The sequence below is a fragment of the Chelmon rostratus genome, chromosome 3 (genome assembly GCF_017976325.1).
Source record: "Chelmon rostratus isolate fCheRos1 chromosome 3, fCheRos1.pri, whole genome shotgun sequence".
NCBI classification, from domain to species: domain Eukaryota; kingdom Metazoa; phylum Chordata; class Actinopteri; order Chaetodontiformes; family Chaetodontidae; genus Chelmon; species Chelmon rostratus.
In genome coordinates, this window is record NC_055660.1 from 14,623,123 (window position 1) to 14,638,730 (window position 15,608).

The following is a 15,608-nucleotide window of genomic DNA, read 5'->3' on the forward strand; positions in this document are numbered from 1 at the left end:
TCAGCATTATGCCCGGCCTTCTTTGGAAATTTGTCATCAAAGAATGCCTTGGTTTGTAAGACAAATAATGCCCCCTTTGCAGTCTTTTGTGGGGTGGGCCTTACCCCCGATAACCGGTGAAAGCGGTGGGATTTGTAGCAATTGGATAATAACCTTTTAACCACTGAGGAAATCAGAGTTTAAAGGAGGCCCTCCCCTGTTGGCGTGCAAAGTCTTTAGGGCCCAGGGCCTGTACCTACAGCCTCTCCATTTCCTCTCACTTTAAAATACGTGCTTGGGGTACAAAAGAGATGCTGTGAGAATGAACACGGATCTAATGAGACCCCCTCTCTTCCCGCCCTGCAGGTTGGCCGTGCGTAAAAATGCGCAGGCCGGTTCTTTCCAATAAGCGGGGCCGCCATTTCAGCCACTGTCTGGCGACGAGTGGGGTAGTGGGTCTGACGTTAAATTATTATTTCACTATGAGAAAAATGAGGCGCAGATTACTTATCGGTGATCTATTTTAACACGCGCCTTTCACAAAATGTGGCATCTTTCCCCTCTTCATTGTGACAATAAAAAGCCCACATGGGCGAAAGTGGATTCCCTGACTCTAAAGTCACTGAGAGACTCAGTTCAGGTTCCAGCTTGGGTCCACACATACTATGTCACAATCAACTAATCCGTTTTATGTATGTAAGTCAATCCTGTAGTTTAATGACCAAACGGTATGAAACCCTGGCATCAGACTTCCTCACTATTTAGGTTTGATTTTCAGATTTGATTATTTTTTCGTAAAGAATATTTGATTCTCCACTTAAAAGTCGTTGAGAAAACATTTACTGAACAGACATTAGAGTCTGTGTGAAGTCATTGTGATGCTGCGGAAACCAAGAGAAAAAGGTGCGATATGGAGAGGTGGGCGAGCGAGGAGAGTGAGAGGGGAGGGGGGAGAGAAAGAGAGAGATGACCTCACATGGCATAGCCTACTTTCGTTTTGACCTCAAGTGCTCCATCATAACCCTGAACAGGGTCTGGATGTTATGGCCAGCGGGACCTCCATCTGACGGATGACAGACTGGTCTTTACTGGCATTATCATCGAGCCAAACGATTACAAATAGGTTCATTTGATCAGGCCTGCGAGCGGCAGAAAGCAGTGAGCGCGATGTACCTGCTCGGTACGCAGGCGAGTTCCACCTCGGGAAGTCCAAGACGGTTCACTCTCCACTCCATATATTTTATTTATTAGTTATGACTTTTATATTTTATAAGCAAATGAAAACTTAAGAAGAGATACGGGAGCTTTCTCATTATGTTTACAGTCAGCGGGCGTGTAATAAACGAGCTGGTGGAGTTAACATGCGCTATTAATTTTTCATTGCTTTTTCGTTTCGAGGCTCGGGCGCAAAAAGCAAAACAGCCGAAGCTTTCATGGTGGATGGAGGGAAGGGAAAGGAAGGGAAGGAAAGAAAGAGGGAACACTTAGACAGCAGCGCTTCCTCCAATTTGCCTCCAAATGATTATCACAAGTCAACCACATTCTTACTAATGTTTTTAAAAAGTACACACACCCTCTTCCTCCCCCCTCCCATCCTCCCATTTCCAAGGTAATGAAATATGGTAATGGATTTGGACCCCCGGATTAAAGTCGTCCTACCCTGATGGAAGTTTTCTCCAAATTTTCAACCCTAAAGCAACAACAATTTGTATACATGATTGATTGTGTTTGGATTTTTTAATTGCTTATGTATTTAATTTGCAAATCGGAGAGACAAGGGCGACGGCTGCAATTTGCTTCTGAGGGGAGAAAAGCGCTCGTGTCTATATCTCAATAAATAAAAAGTGGCTGTGGGTGCAGAAGGAGAACGAGAACAATGAAAACAAACCAAGACAAAAATGCATCAAAAATCATTTCGTTATGCTTTTTCCTTTGGAGTCCTTGTTTGGAGACCTCAAGAGCCAAACACTCGACTCTGTCAATGCAAACAACATTTATTTTTTTATTTATCTGGAAAAGGAGAGAAATGCAGAAAAACAGACGTTGCAAATGCAAGAATCTCTCATTTGCAACATGCATAGAAAAACAGACAGACTTCCACTCTTTACATAGTGTTTTCTCTCAGCAGTGTTTCCTACAGTCATTGCCATTGTCTAAATCCGGCTCCTTTTGCTCATTTCCTTCATATGTGGCCTAAATTGCAGGCCCAGGTCTTTGGTGCATGATCCAAGTCTAAATGTCCAGCTTTCAATTTCTTAGCTGTATGCTGGTCCGTTTGTTTTTTGTCTTCTTTGTTTTTTTTCACAAAAAAAAACAAAAAAACAAAAACAAAAATCAATGTGATGCTGCCTGTCAGATTTGTAAGAGGCCCCTAATTCATGAATACTCAGTAAAGAGATGTGAAATATGAATGAGGATTAGTGTGAATGTTTCAGGGTGTAGTTTACTGTCAGTGGATTAAAGAGCAGGGACGTGGAATCAATGAAGATTCGTGAAACCATATTTAGTGTTGAGCATAGAGTAGGTTATTTAAAAGACAAAATCACAGGGATCCCATACTGTGTATTAACATGCTTCCATGTAGGCCTGGATACATTTTGGCTCACTTTAGTCCCACATAGGACTGCTGAAGTTCAAGTGTGTTGATAGTAAAGTTCCTGTAGGTCTTGTCTTGTGTGTATCTGTGTGCACGCGCGTGCGCGTACGGGCATGTTGCCCAAGGTTGAACGCCCCCTTGTGGTTCATCCTGTAAACAGCCCCACCAAAGGAGGTCTCCGACAGAGAGCAAAACCCAAAGAAAACCCCCGAAGCTTCCACCTTGTGACATGAATCTAGACACAAAATAACGACTGAAATGAGAAGAAATCTGTTTGTTTTAGTGATGTCAACCTGAGTGTGTGAGCGCACTCCGGTGTACTTGTCTGGGGGGGATGAGGTGTAGGAGCGCAAGTCTTGACAGGAAGCTAGAAGCCAATAATTCATAGCAAGAAATCAAAAATAAGAAATTAAATAAACTCAATAATATCATACATTGACCTTTTCAGGATCAGATTCATTGCCTTGAGGTACATCAAGCCTGTATGTCTTTAGAGGATAAACCTGAAAACTCGAAAGAATAAGGTAAAGATTGTTGTTTTTGTTGTTATTGTTGTTCATTGGGGTATCACTGTAATTACTAGCTTCCTAAATAATTTTATAGGTCGAATCTTTATCGATACTGTTGTAAGAATCACATGATTATGTATCTCTGCACAGCTGTGAATGTGTCCAATCTAAGGGTTATGCGTGCAGTGTAAACACAGTGGAGCTGAAATGATTAAATGTCTAGAAACAGGAAGAAGGGAAATAACACTTTTTAATTTGGCTCATGCTTTAGGCTATTTGTGTGGTTAATATTACAGGGGCGAGGCTTAGATATGCCCCTCAAATCAGGTGGGACGAACATGTAATGAATCCCTCTCTCTTCCAGGTTGGAGTGTAAATGCGGAGTTCGCCAATTGCATTTCATTAAAAAACAAAACATCAACAAAAAAACATCCGTTTGGAGTCGCAATCAATTAGGTAATGAATGGGAATGCATGTTTCATATGTTTCCTCTCAATTCTCCCCGAGCTAAAGATTTATAACACTGTGTTGAATTAGGGAATTTATGCAGAGCCAACTGTTTTCATAACACTTGACAGCTCTCACTCCTGTAGGCCTACAAAGATGATCTTTGAGGGAAATATTAACCTAGACGTGTTTCCCTGAAATGCTGTGGGCCTGTGAAATCTGCCCCTTTTTCCGGTTATGTGTTCTTTTTTTTACCTGTTGTTTTCCCTCAAATATGGACAATTGCTGAGTTCCTGAGCATTCCCTCATTCATAAAGCCTTGCTGCAACTAAGCCTCATTTTTAGTAATACTCAGTTAATTAGCCATTTAATATTGACATGAATAAATTGAGCGCAAATGGGTATAAAGGCATTAAGTTTTTTACTTCGTTAATTGAAATTAAACATACGATCATCTACTCCCGGAGCCCTGCGTCGCTTTACCGGGCCTCCTCATTGGTGGACGGACAATGCATGCGGGGCGTCATTGGCCCACGGGATTCGCACGGGCCAATCAACGCGCTCCCCCGCCCGATTCTATCTGGGGTTGGCGGCGACGCGGAGGCAGCGCTCGCGTTGCGATTGGCCGGATCCGCTGTGAGTGACGGGCAGCTGGCCGGCGCGTGTGGGTTAGGGTTCCAGGGGGTTGGGAGCGCGGGCGCTGTCCGCACGAGAGCAGGTCCTGAAACGCGGCGTGCGCCACCGTGGACGCTGGGCGCAGGCAGCTTTCCGCTCTGTAGTTAAAGAAGCCTGTTTATGTACATATTTACATCACAATCTTTTGCCATTTTCTGGCGCGAGCGCAGGAGAAAACTACCTTTTGAATTTGGGCAGGACTGTTTTCATTTTCCAACGCGAAGACGCGTCTCCAAACTCACACATACACCGGGAGTCCAGTAGTGACGCTTGTGCAGTGAGTCCTGGTCAAGGCAGCGGGGGGAAGAAGACAGAGTGACCAAGAGCCTTTCGCCCATACAAACAGGATAACAACTCTCACATCATCCTCAGCAGCTTTTACTCAAACCAGAGAGCTGTTTTTTTTATTTTCCTGCTGTCTAATTTTCTGCCCTTGTTTTTTGCACGGTGGATATGAGACTTCAAGATGTGAGCGCTCATCCGCTCTCACTCGCTTTATTGATGGGAGATTATCAAGTGTTAATGTGAAAGCAACTGCCGAGGACGATTTCTGACAAGAAGAAATAGCCTGGAAGAACAAAATAACCGTGGATCTGTAAAGAGTATTTTTTATTTTTCGTACTGGGGTTTTGCTTTTGTTCTTTATGTTTTTATTTTGAAAGATTTCAACAGACTGAAAGGAGAAAGTTCAGCTCCCCGTCGGTGAAGTCGCAGTTCAGGGGTCACGGCCAGCGGACCGAGAAGGAGAGAAAGGGGAGGTTACTTTGTTTGCCCTCCATCTTTTTATTTTGCAAAAGTTTCAGTGCGTTTTGGACTGAGGCGACTCGTTGAAGACGAGCAGCTGAAGGAATGAGCACCGCTGCTGTCGCTCCCCTCCTCTGGTTTTGGAGACGCCAGAACAGATCCGGTGTGGTGTCCCGTCCCCATGAGGAGGGAGCCCGTCTCTGATTCATATTTTTGACGCCATTTCTTTCCCCCTTTCCACCCGAAAACCTCCCATTTACAATTTTTTACTATATATTTTTTAGTTCGATTCGAAGTACAACTTGTGTCACATTGTCAGCCAAGTTGAAAAAAAAAATACAGTTTTTGAATTATATTAAGAAGAAAACTCCTCCTGTCTTTAAAGGGATCTGGTACCCTTTTCCATTAATTGGAGGTCACAGTCTGTCAGTAAAGTGGCCTGAACTGAAGCGGGGCGTCCGGTGGCATTTTTAATAGCCCTCACGTCGTCTCTGGGCCCTCCAGCCCTACGTACCGATGGAGATTCACTGTAAGCACGACCCGTTTGCTGCAATGCACAGTAAGTTTACACGTTTATATTTTTCTCCATCTGCATGATCCCATCTGCCTGAACTGACACAACCCCCACACTGCCAACACTGCGTGCACATGCAACAATAAGAGCAGCAGGAGTAGCATCATTTCCAACTGCACCGCACACTGAAAAACCCACCCTTAGTGTGTCCAAGTCTATTATTATTATTATTATTATTTATTATCTATTATCTATTTTCGTGATGACACGGCACCTGCATTGCTGAAATGATAAGTGCACTTCGTTAACGGAAACGAGCTTTTTGCAAATAACGTTTTGATACTGAACTAATTTGCCTTTATTTAAGATATTTAAAATATATCGAAACAATCTGAGGGAAACTTTCCAAATTTGTTGTGCAAGTGAATTATCTCTTCCAATGCAAGCACATATTTTTACTTAAAATAAATAAATAAATAAATAGCTAAATTTTCCACTTAATGACTTCTCAGGAGATGGATATTTTTTGCAGTGTTTGAAATCTGGATATATGCAAAAGTTTAGGCCCAAATTATTTTATTGCAGTTTTATCTTCCCCGTTGGTGAATTTGCTATTCACCCTTCCAATGGATTTTTTAAATGTCTCGTCTCTTGTTGTATAATATATAACAGGTGTGCATTGGCTAAATTGGGCACGAGAGGTGGAGGTTAAGTGTATTTTTTAAATTGTGGATTGCATTGTAATCCGGGCAATGCAGGCCCACATTTTGTTGTATTTGTTGGGGTTGTTGAAGGGGAGAGGAGGTGCAAGGGTCGGGGAGGGGAGTAACAAAGCATGACTAAAAGCTGAACTTGATCCACAGACAGTCACAGCGTTTTCTGCACATAACCAGGTTAGACAGACACACACTGCACTCACAGGTGCAGCGCAGATCTGCGCTGGTCTCAGAATAACAACAAGGTGAGACGCTGCTGACCCCCCGCAGGGAAATTCTCCTTTCGCTGCCCAGCAGGTCGCACAGGTTCGGCCTCACAGCAGGCAGCAGTGTCTTGCCCAAGGACACTTCAGCAGTGCAAGGTGCTTGGGGACACGCTACATGAATGGGGGGACGCAACTTGTTCACTCAGTCGTGACATGGCGGGCCCTGCTTTGTTTTTTCAGTCCGCTTTGCGTCCCCAAAACTAGTCCCCTCCTTCCACATGGGATTCATTTTACACGTGTTAATATCAGTAATAACAAACAGAACAAGTCTTCAATTTTTTCATATTCTTTTAGTCTTTGAGCACAAAAAAGACCCACCGAGCTTTGAAGGAAAATAAAAAAAAAAACAATAGGCTCTGTAGCCCAGCAAACTAAATCCCTACTTTCAATTAATGAAACTAATACTATATTTTTCTGTTACAATCAGCTCCAAAGATTGGCTGTGATGGAGACCCAAACGATATGAAATAATTAAATTAAGAACTTTGCCTGTACTTTCAACAGGCTTAACGAATAGATTTTATTTTTAATGATTTTAATAGAGAGCAGTATTCGGTGGCTCTGCGCGTATTTCTCCTCTATTTTCCCCGCAAAACATGAATAAAGCGTCCTAAAGGCATTTCGGCGTGTAATAGATTATGCATTATATACTTTATTGCAGTTTAGTCCCGCAGAGGGCCCGTGTTATGTGACTGACAGAGGTTCCCACGGTGCGTTATCCTGCAGGATTAAAAAAAGCTGCACACACACACACACACACACACACACACACACACACATACACACACACACACACACATGCACGCACGCACGCAAAAAGAAAACGAGAACGAATCAAGTTTCCTCTTCCCTGCCGTTTCACCAAAGCCAATGATCCGCGGTGAAGGTAACAGCGGAGCTAAAGTTATATATGTCAAAGCCCGGAGACGCTTTAAAACGATTACACCTAAAAAATGTCAAAGGTAGAGAGAGAGAGAAAGAGAGAGAGAGAGAGGGAGAGAGAGAGAGAGAGAGAGAGAGAGAGAGAGAGAGGATGGGATGAATCGACTGTGACGCGTGGAAATGTTGCTGGGCAAGCGTGCATGTGCGCTCTGCACCTCGGTGTGTGTGTGTGTGCGCGCGCGCGCGTGTGTGGATGTGATTGTGCGATGTGTGTGAGCAACACTTAAAATCATGTTGAAATAGCTTAAAGTCCACAAGGCTTGGACTCTATGTCGCATGTGTCTGTTGGGGACTTATGATACTGATTGCCAAGTTAATTACAATACAAAGGTTAGGCACTTTGAGTGTGCTAGTGTGTGTCACTGTGTGTGTGTGTGTGTGTGTGTGTGTGTGTGCGTGCTATTTTTCAGTAAGAAATTTGACCGTTGTCACCTAAAAAGTAACTCACTGAACTGAACATCTCTTTCGTTTTTAGGCCTAACAGTCCTCGATGTTGACAACAGAATAAAAAGTTAAGATTTTCATTAATTCCTGAAACATCTTGACCACTTTGGTTTTAACTTGGCCAACTTTGGAGCGGGTTTGGCACCATCCGCAGCAGCAGCATATAGTCGTGATGTTTTAAAAATCCATACCAGGTAATTGTGATGATAATGAGCTGAATTTCATAATCACGTATTGTAATGGAAATGGTGGCATGCTGAATATTAAGTAGGCGAGGCTGTGGCCTACCTTTGGTGATCGACTCGTGAGTTAGGCGAAAGAAAAAGGAAAACGGCAAAAATACATAAAAAGCAGAAACAGCTACAAAAAAAGACCTTTTCTACATGAAAATACTAGAATGTTATTTGAAATAAACGTTATCCCGACCTCTGTCCGCGAAAATAAAGAAACAGCAATTAAAGGTTGAAGATTTTAGCGTTTTACGATGACAGGCATTTCTTTAAAAAAAAAATCAAATCACACTTTTTCTTATGGGAATCTGTAGGAAACAGACTTCTTTGGCTATAAGATTACAATTTATAAACCTAACCGTTTATTAATAAGATCCCCTGAGTCACACTGCCCGACAAAGTATTAATTATTCCACCTTTCATGAGAAAAATAACACAACACGTCCAAAACGCCTGCCTGGCACATCTCACAGATCTATTCACTGTTTGCTGAAGGAAATTTGCTTCATCTGTATTCTCGCGGGCAACTTTCCAAACAGGTTTTCAGCCAAAAGTAATTTCTAGTCCCCCTTTTTTTTTTTTTTTTCGAGAGAGAGAGAGAGAGAGAGAGAGAGAGGGGTGGCGTTGTGTTGAGATTTCTCTTTTGCTTTATTTTTGAGTTGTCAGGCTGTGAAGAGGCAGATGAGAGAGAGAGATGAGAGAGAGACCCAGAGATAGAGAGAGAGAGAGAGGAATGTAGCGGGAAGACAGAGACAGAGACCTTAATAGACCTTATTTTCTGGATGGGGGAGCTCAAATATATTCTGCTTTATCTCTGTATTTTTTCCTCCCGGAAACAGTGAATCAATCAAACATTTAAGGAGGTGCTGGGCTCTTAAGTCAGCTCCTATAAAGGGTAAATAAATAAAATACAACAGGGATGCATAATGACCCCTGGTCCCCTGGCTGTGTCTGTCCCCCTCTGATTCTGTGTCTCCGGGATGAAAACGAAGCTGCTCGCCTCTGCCAACACTTTGCCCCCTCTAGAGACTGTAGGTTCAGCTTTTTATAGAAAGACCTTTAAAAGCCAAGAGCCCTAATTTGGCAAAAAATCTTTGTAACTAATTTGCAACGAAACCACCCCGAGCCGGCCAGTGTTGATTGAATTTCTGGGAGCAAGTGCTTAATTTGTTTGGTCAGTGTGATGAATTACTGGACCTCCGTCACTAAACTCGCACAGCTGTGAGGGAACATCGGTCCTGAATTCTTCTGCTTACAGAGTGTTTTAGGCATCTGTCCAAAAGAATGGGAAGAGATTCCTCAAAATGCAATGCAGTTTTAAAGGGATTTTCCTGTTTGAATGATAAAAACTGCAAGATCAAATTTCTTGCACGACCTAACACTCTAGCTGTGGAAAAACATGGCACACACTCCTTAAAATGCAACTTATTTGGAGAATTATGCTACAGTGGCCGATAAACAAATGCCTTTATACAATGTGTAAGTTATTGCATTTGTCCCTATCAGTATTTATAGGCTTGGAAAATAAATTTTAAACACATAATCCCCATAACCTACCCCAAGAATAGTGAGAGTCTGAACGTCTAATGCCAACAGTAAATACACAGATAAGTGAATAAATAGTTATCTGGCGGTTTTTGTAGGTCACAAGTCATTCCTCTCCATCTCTTTACAAAGCAAGGCGTATTTCATGCCCTGGCCCAGATAGGAAGGGTGAAAGGAACCATTTCATTTACTCTTATCTGAGAAAGAGGGAGAGAGAGGGGGAGAGAGGGGGAGAGAGTCTTCTCTGCAGATACCTGTGGTAAGGAGGACGTAGCACAGTATGCTTCTATAAACGACTCTGCAAAAACTGTGCTTTTATTCGGCGAGAGGTTTCAGGACATAATAATAAAGAGAGGAGCAAGGAATAATGCCTCCACACAACTATACAAAACATTCACAGAGAGCCAGAGAGTGTGTGAAGGACTTGAAAATGTCCATGTAGGTCAGCAAGGTCGCTCTCGCTTTGACTAATATCTGGACATGTGTGTGTGTGAGTTTTCTCTCTGTGTCTCAGCACCCTCTGGGACGTTACAGTGATGATTTCCAGTAAAACGACAGCAATCAGTCACAGGAAATCACTGGATTACTCACATTAATGTAAGATACATACTCATAAAAAATGACAAAAGAAGGAGGGTTTGAGGGCATGCAGGTGGGCTGAGATTAAGGTGCTGACTAAGAACTGCCAACATCCCTGGTTCAAGTTCAGCCGGGGACCTTTATTGCATTCCAGTCCCCTTCTTTCCTCCCCAGTGGGGTTTCGCAGTTGCTGAGCAGTGGTTTCCAGTATCTCCAGTGAATCAAGGACTTACGGACAGATGCTGCACAGACTGTAAAGCCTTTAGAGGCAAATTTGAGTTCTGTGATTTTAGGCCATGCATGTAACTAAAATTGATTCTTCACCCTGCGCTGGCCCAGCAGCAGGGAGTGCAGAGCACCCACCTCCATCAAAAACCACCGGCAGGCTCACAGACACGGGCGACAACAAATCATCATAAATTGTGGGATAGCAAGTTCATCATTCTTGCAGATCTCTATTTGGCATTATTTCAAACAGCAGACACAGAACAAAACAGCAAAAGCCAGTTCACCAAACTGAAGCTATTAGGTTTTCTCAGTTCCCAATGAGTGATCCTCCTCATTCAGAGACAACCGTGTGTAACGTGTCAAACATTACTTAAAAACCCCCAGACCAGATGTTCCTGCTGGGCAGTCGATTGATTAAAGGGGTGACATTTAGTGTTGCTGAAGTTAGGTGACCTGTGTGAGATAGATTTTAAAAAGCAGCGGAGGTCCTGACAAAAATGTTCGCTCCTACACTTCTCATAATACAAAAGTGCCTCCATTAGACCCTCCACTCTGAAAAAAGTTCACTCCTTTCAAACTGAGTTCAAACACAACCAGAGATCATTTTCTCAAAGCTTGCTAAAAGTCCTCCAGAGATTCATGGACATTATACAGCTGTTTTCACAAACTGAGTAATGCTCCCCATGTGTCCCTTTAATGCACCTGTCCCATCACGGCCATACCAACGCAAAACAGAAAAATTAAAACGCATAGTCTTTAATTTTGTGGATTGCACCTCTAATTGAACAGGTTTGACAAAAATGCTTTTGATGCAGCTAATGTGATTATATTGTCTTTTAAAGTTCATGCTGGTTGTTACATTTCCTGCCATTTAGACTGTGAGCCTCGGCTGAGCCCCGCTTTCATGGACGTTGCATAAAAATGGCTCTGTCTGTATATTGCTGTCTTTTGTAAAGAAGCAATTGCTTTTCAAATTGTGCTGTCTGCAGCAGGCATCTGCATAATGAGGCCTCTTCTATCTCAAAGAATAAAGTAGTAAGGAAGAGAGTGACCATCAGTCGTTTGGAAATAGCTTTTGTTTGATTCTGCAGAATGAGACTCTCTAGACTTCATATTTTTATATTTACCCTCCATGTGCGCATCTATTTATATTTGAGCTGCATGAGGCTGTGTGTGTTTCTTTATTTCGCTCTGATGGGGAAAAGAAGAGGACAGTGGGACAGGTTCAGGGGACAGCTTTGTGTTTAAGGGGGTATCCCTGCTGGGGTAATGTGTTTAAAATCTATTACCCCCACAGCCAGGATTAGCGAGTGTGAGTGTGTGTGTGTTTCCCCTAAAGACGTAATCACTATGGTAATACAAAAACCAGTGGATTATGTGGTAGAAAAAAATCAGGTTGATTTTTACTCTGCCTTTGGTGATACACACACACACACACACACATAAACACACAACACACACACACACACACACACACATATATATATATAGTATTGCCTGTGTTGTGTGTTCTTGTATAACTTTGTATGTTGTTTTCACTCTTTACTGTTTGTTTCTGTGTTGCTGTTTTTTTTGTTTGCTCTGATCTGCTGAGGGACTACAGAGGCAAATTAGCTTGAAGCTATAATCTGATACTGTGCATCATATAGTGACATTTATGTTTGAGCTACACACTGGCCCTTTTTATGAAATTCCATTAAAAAATGCAGTATACACACACGCACACACACAGTTGGGGAGCATGAGGGAGTGTGTTCTCCTACTCTCTCATTTCTACATACTGTATCCCTGCTGACTGCAATGGCAGATGCAGTGGCTAGCATATAGTTCATTCTCAAAGATAGACGTGCCGCCTGACCTGGCTCGGGACTGGCATTAGGGCCAAGACAAAAAAATTACAGAAAGCTAATTGCAAATAAGTTTGATAATCAACTTATTGCTTCAAACATTTTTATGCCAAAATGCCAACAATTCTCTGGTTTCAGCCTTCTATTATACTAAGCTGTATGTTTGTGTTTTGGGCTGTCGGTCGGACAAGACAAGTGATTTAAAGATGTCACCTAGTGACATTTTTTGTTATTTTCTGACTTATATACTGGATACAAACTATGTCCCTATAAATCAACCTGCCTGTTTATACTTTCCCCCAGCGTACACCCATTTTCTCCTTATTCTCCTGGCTCCTTTGCTGCTGCTGTTTAAATCCGTCTATCAAAAAAGGGAAGTTTGAACTGACATGTAGCTATAATCATCTGTCTTATGGTTTCAGTAGTAGAGGAGCAAAGCATTAAAACAGCCTTTAACAAGGCTCAGCCTCTGTTCTAGTCTTTTCTCGTGTATACCAGTCTTATTCTCTTTCATTCATTTCGTCTTATACTTTCATCCCTCAGGGGGAATATTAGTGGTATCTTTCAGTGTGGGGCCAGGGCCAGGCCTTGGTCAATAATTAATTGAAATCCCTTCATTTACTTAAGATCTAAGCTTACTCTGCCCTGGGTGAAAATGGGCAAAGTTTGCACTTTGGAATAGTCCAATTGGTATGATTACGCTGAGCCAGAGATATCAGATGTGTTTGAGATAATAAATTAGCTCTAACCAGAAGCTGTGAGAACAGCTGTAGGATCCTATTTCAGAAAGTCTGCTTAAGTTAATATTTCCTAACCAAACTTCCTAAACAACGATCATATATACACACACAAAGCAGCTCCAGTAGCAAAGCGATTTCTTGTACATACAGTAAATATTTCCAGTGCTGCTGAGTGATTCGAGCAAGCTGACATGCTCAGTGCTGAGTGAGGATACAGCTTTGCCAAGTGATGACCCACAGAAACAAGCTGTTAATGGCGCAGACACAACACAGTGTTTTGTTGAAGCCTCGGAGAGCAGATATTAATTAACTTTTGTCTTTCACTGGACAGGAGGCGGCATTCATGCAGAGCAAATAAGATCAAATGTGGATGCTTTAATCAACACTGGAATGCTGCAGCTATTGGAAAATGCAGATCCTGATCAATGACCAGTAATGTTTATGTAAACATTATCAACAAATGGCTGTCTGAACAGCCCTTTAACAAGGTCTTTTAATGCCACCTGCTTCAATGGAGCAGTTCTATAGTCAGCAATGGCGATCTGTGTGTGTTTATTTCTGTGGGTGAAAACCTCTCCGTCAGACTGCTCTTTGAAAATATCACAGCGATCATACTGGACAAGCCTCCTGTGTCCTCCATCCTCCTGTCCAACTTTCTGTCGTGTCTTTCCAAAAATGCAATTAGGAGAAAAACCAGAACTTGGTCGCTAATGTTCCGAGTTAATTAAGAAGTTTTTATCATTGATTTTGTTGATCACTGGGAACCTTTTATTTGTTGCACATGCAGCTAAATCCACAGTCACTTCTAAAATTCTTGTCTCATCATTACCTCATTTGGTCATTCACATTTAAATAAGTTTATCTTTGTTTCATCCCATTGCCTGTAACCTAATTAAATTTCTCAATGGCTGATGAGCTAGGCAGCCATAATATTCCTCTCTCCCTCACTCATCCCTGACCTTCTTTTCATTCATTTCTCTCTCTTGTAGGACATGGCGGGGTGAACCAGCTTGGAGGTGTGTTTGTAAACGGCAGGCCCCTCCCAGATGTTGTGCGGCAGCGAATAGTACAACTCGCCCACGAAGGGGTTCGGCCCTGCGACATCTCACGCCAGCTGCGAGTCAGCCATGGATGTGTCAGCAAGATACTGGGCAGGTAAAAGGCACACAAGCACCTATGACCATATGGTGACACAGTGTTGACAGTATTTCACACCTTGCGAGGCCGTGGCAAGCTTCAGACAGTGCATAAAACTGCACTAAGGTGCATAAAAATGTCAGCTCCCTGGTTTTTCTTTTATACAAAACAGAAACAGGAGAGCTAAAGGTATCTTAGTGTTTTATTATCAGGAGAAATGAATGAATACACACAGGCTGGTTCAGTGTTGGTTAAGCGTGTGTCAAACTGAAGCGGCTGTAAGGTCACACTCATTTAGTGTCTGTTCTGCCATTCCTTCTATTCCTGCAGCACATGCAGGCTGTAGTTTTCAGTATTGTCTTCCTTCATTTTTGCTCGTCTTATTTCTCTATCTCTTGTTTCGCTCTCTGTTCTCTGCTCTCTTTCCACCTTCCTCTCCCCTCTCCGTATCCTGCATTTCTCGTCCGACCCCTCTCAATATTTCTGTGTCTCTCCTCAACCCCCTTTTCCTTCTCTCTGCTCGTCTCTCTCTCTCTCTCACTGCTTTTTCAAAGCTAAATTCAAGAGTAAATCCCTGCTCGTTCCGTCCCCCAGAGAAGAAAGGGGCACAAAAGGGAAAAGATTCATCACTTTTTGGAATTAGCATCAAAATGAAAGTGGCACCATATTTCTGCACCCCCCCCCCCAAAAAAAAGAAGAAGACAGAGGGAGAATGGGAGAAAGACAAGAACAAGGAACACAATCAAAAGGGAAAAGGCGTGTTAAAGAAGAAGAAGGCAGGAAAAAGAAAAAACGAATGAGAGAGAGACCATTTGAGGGGACGGAGGGGAAGGATTAGCTACAGCGACCCTCAGCTATATCAAAAAAATATGTTGCTCATTGTTCTCCCTCGCCTCTCTCTCTCTCTCTCTCTCTCTCTCTCTCTCTTTCTGTCATTCTCTCTCTCCCTCTCTCTCTCTCCCGTCCTGGCCGTTCAACTCACTGAAGCGTTACCGTGAGGGGGGGAGGAGAGGGGATCGAGGGATGGAAGGAGGGAGGGAGGGTTGTTTTATCCTCTCCTTTCTGTCTCTCTGGTGCCAGCAGAACAAAAACACCAACTCTACCACTCTGTGTGTATGTGTGTGTGTGTGTGTGTGTGTGTGTGTGCGTATTGGCTCATCGTTGCGCGGATATCAATAACCATGCTCGTTTATTCACCAATGATTCAGCTGTGAATAATTTAAATAGTTTTCCATTTGGAAATAGATTGTTTTTCCTTTTAGCTGTGTTTCTAGTCCAGCTGTGAGCAGTCAAACTGTGCAACACACCCACATTTTGACGCACACACACATACACACACACAAAAAGAAAGACAAGGAAACGCACATTTACAGGAACACACATCTTCACGGAAGGGATTACTCTACCGTACAGCGGTGGAGAGAGAGAGAGAGCAGCAGGTTTAAGACTGACTGACAGCTTGCATCCACG

The 15,608-nt window shown here is 42.7% G+C and overlaps 1 protein-coding gene across 5 annotated transcripts in view; it reads left to right on the plus strand.

Annotated features, from left to right (window-relative positions):
* pax5 (paired box 5) overlaps positions 1-15,608 on the plus strand; it is a 56,444-nt gene that overhangs the window by 1,648 nt on the left and 39,188 nt on the right. For 3 of the 5 annotated variants that reach the window (XM_041965790.1, XM_041965792.1, XM_041965794.1), the window contains exon 2: positions 13,991-14,156. In XM_041965790.1, coding sequence (XP_041821724.1) covers positions 13,991-14,156 — 166 coding nt within the window. Of the gene's footprint in view, positions 1-5,466; positions 5,510-13,990; positions 14,157-15,608 lie in introns of those variants that run through there. The other 2 variants (XM_041965791.1, XM_041965793.1) reach the window with 1 other exon arrangement.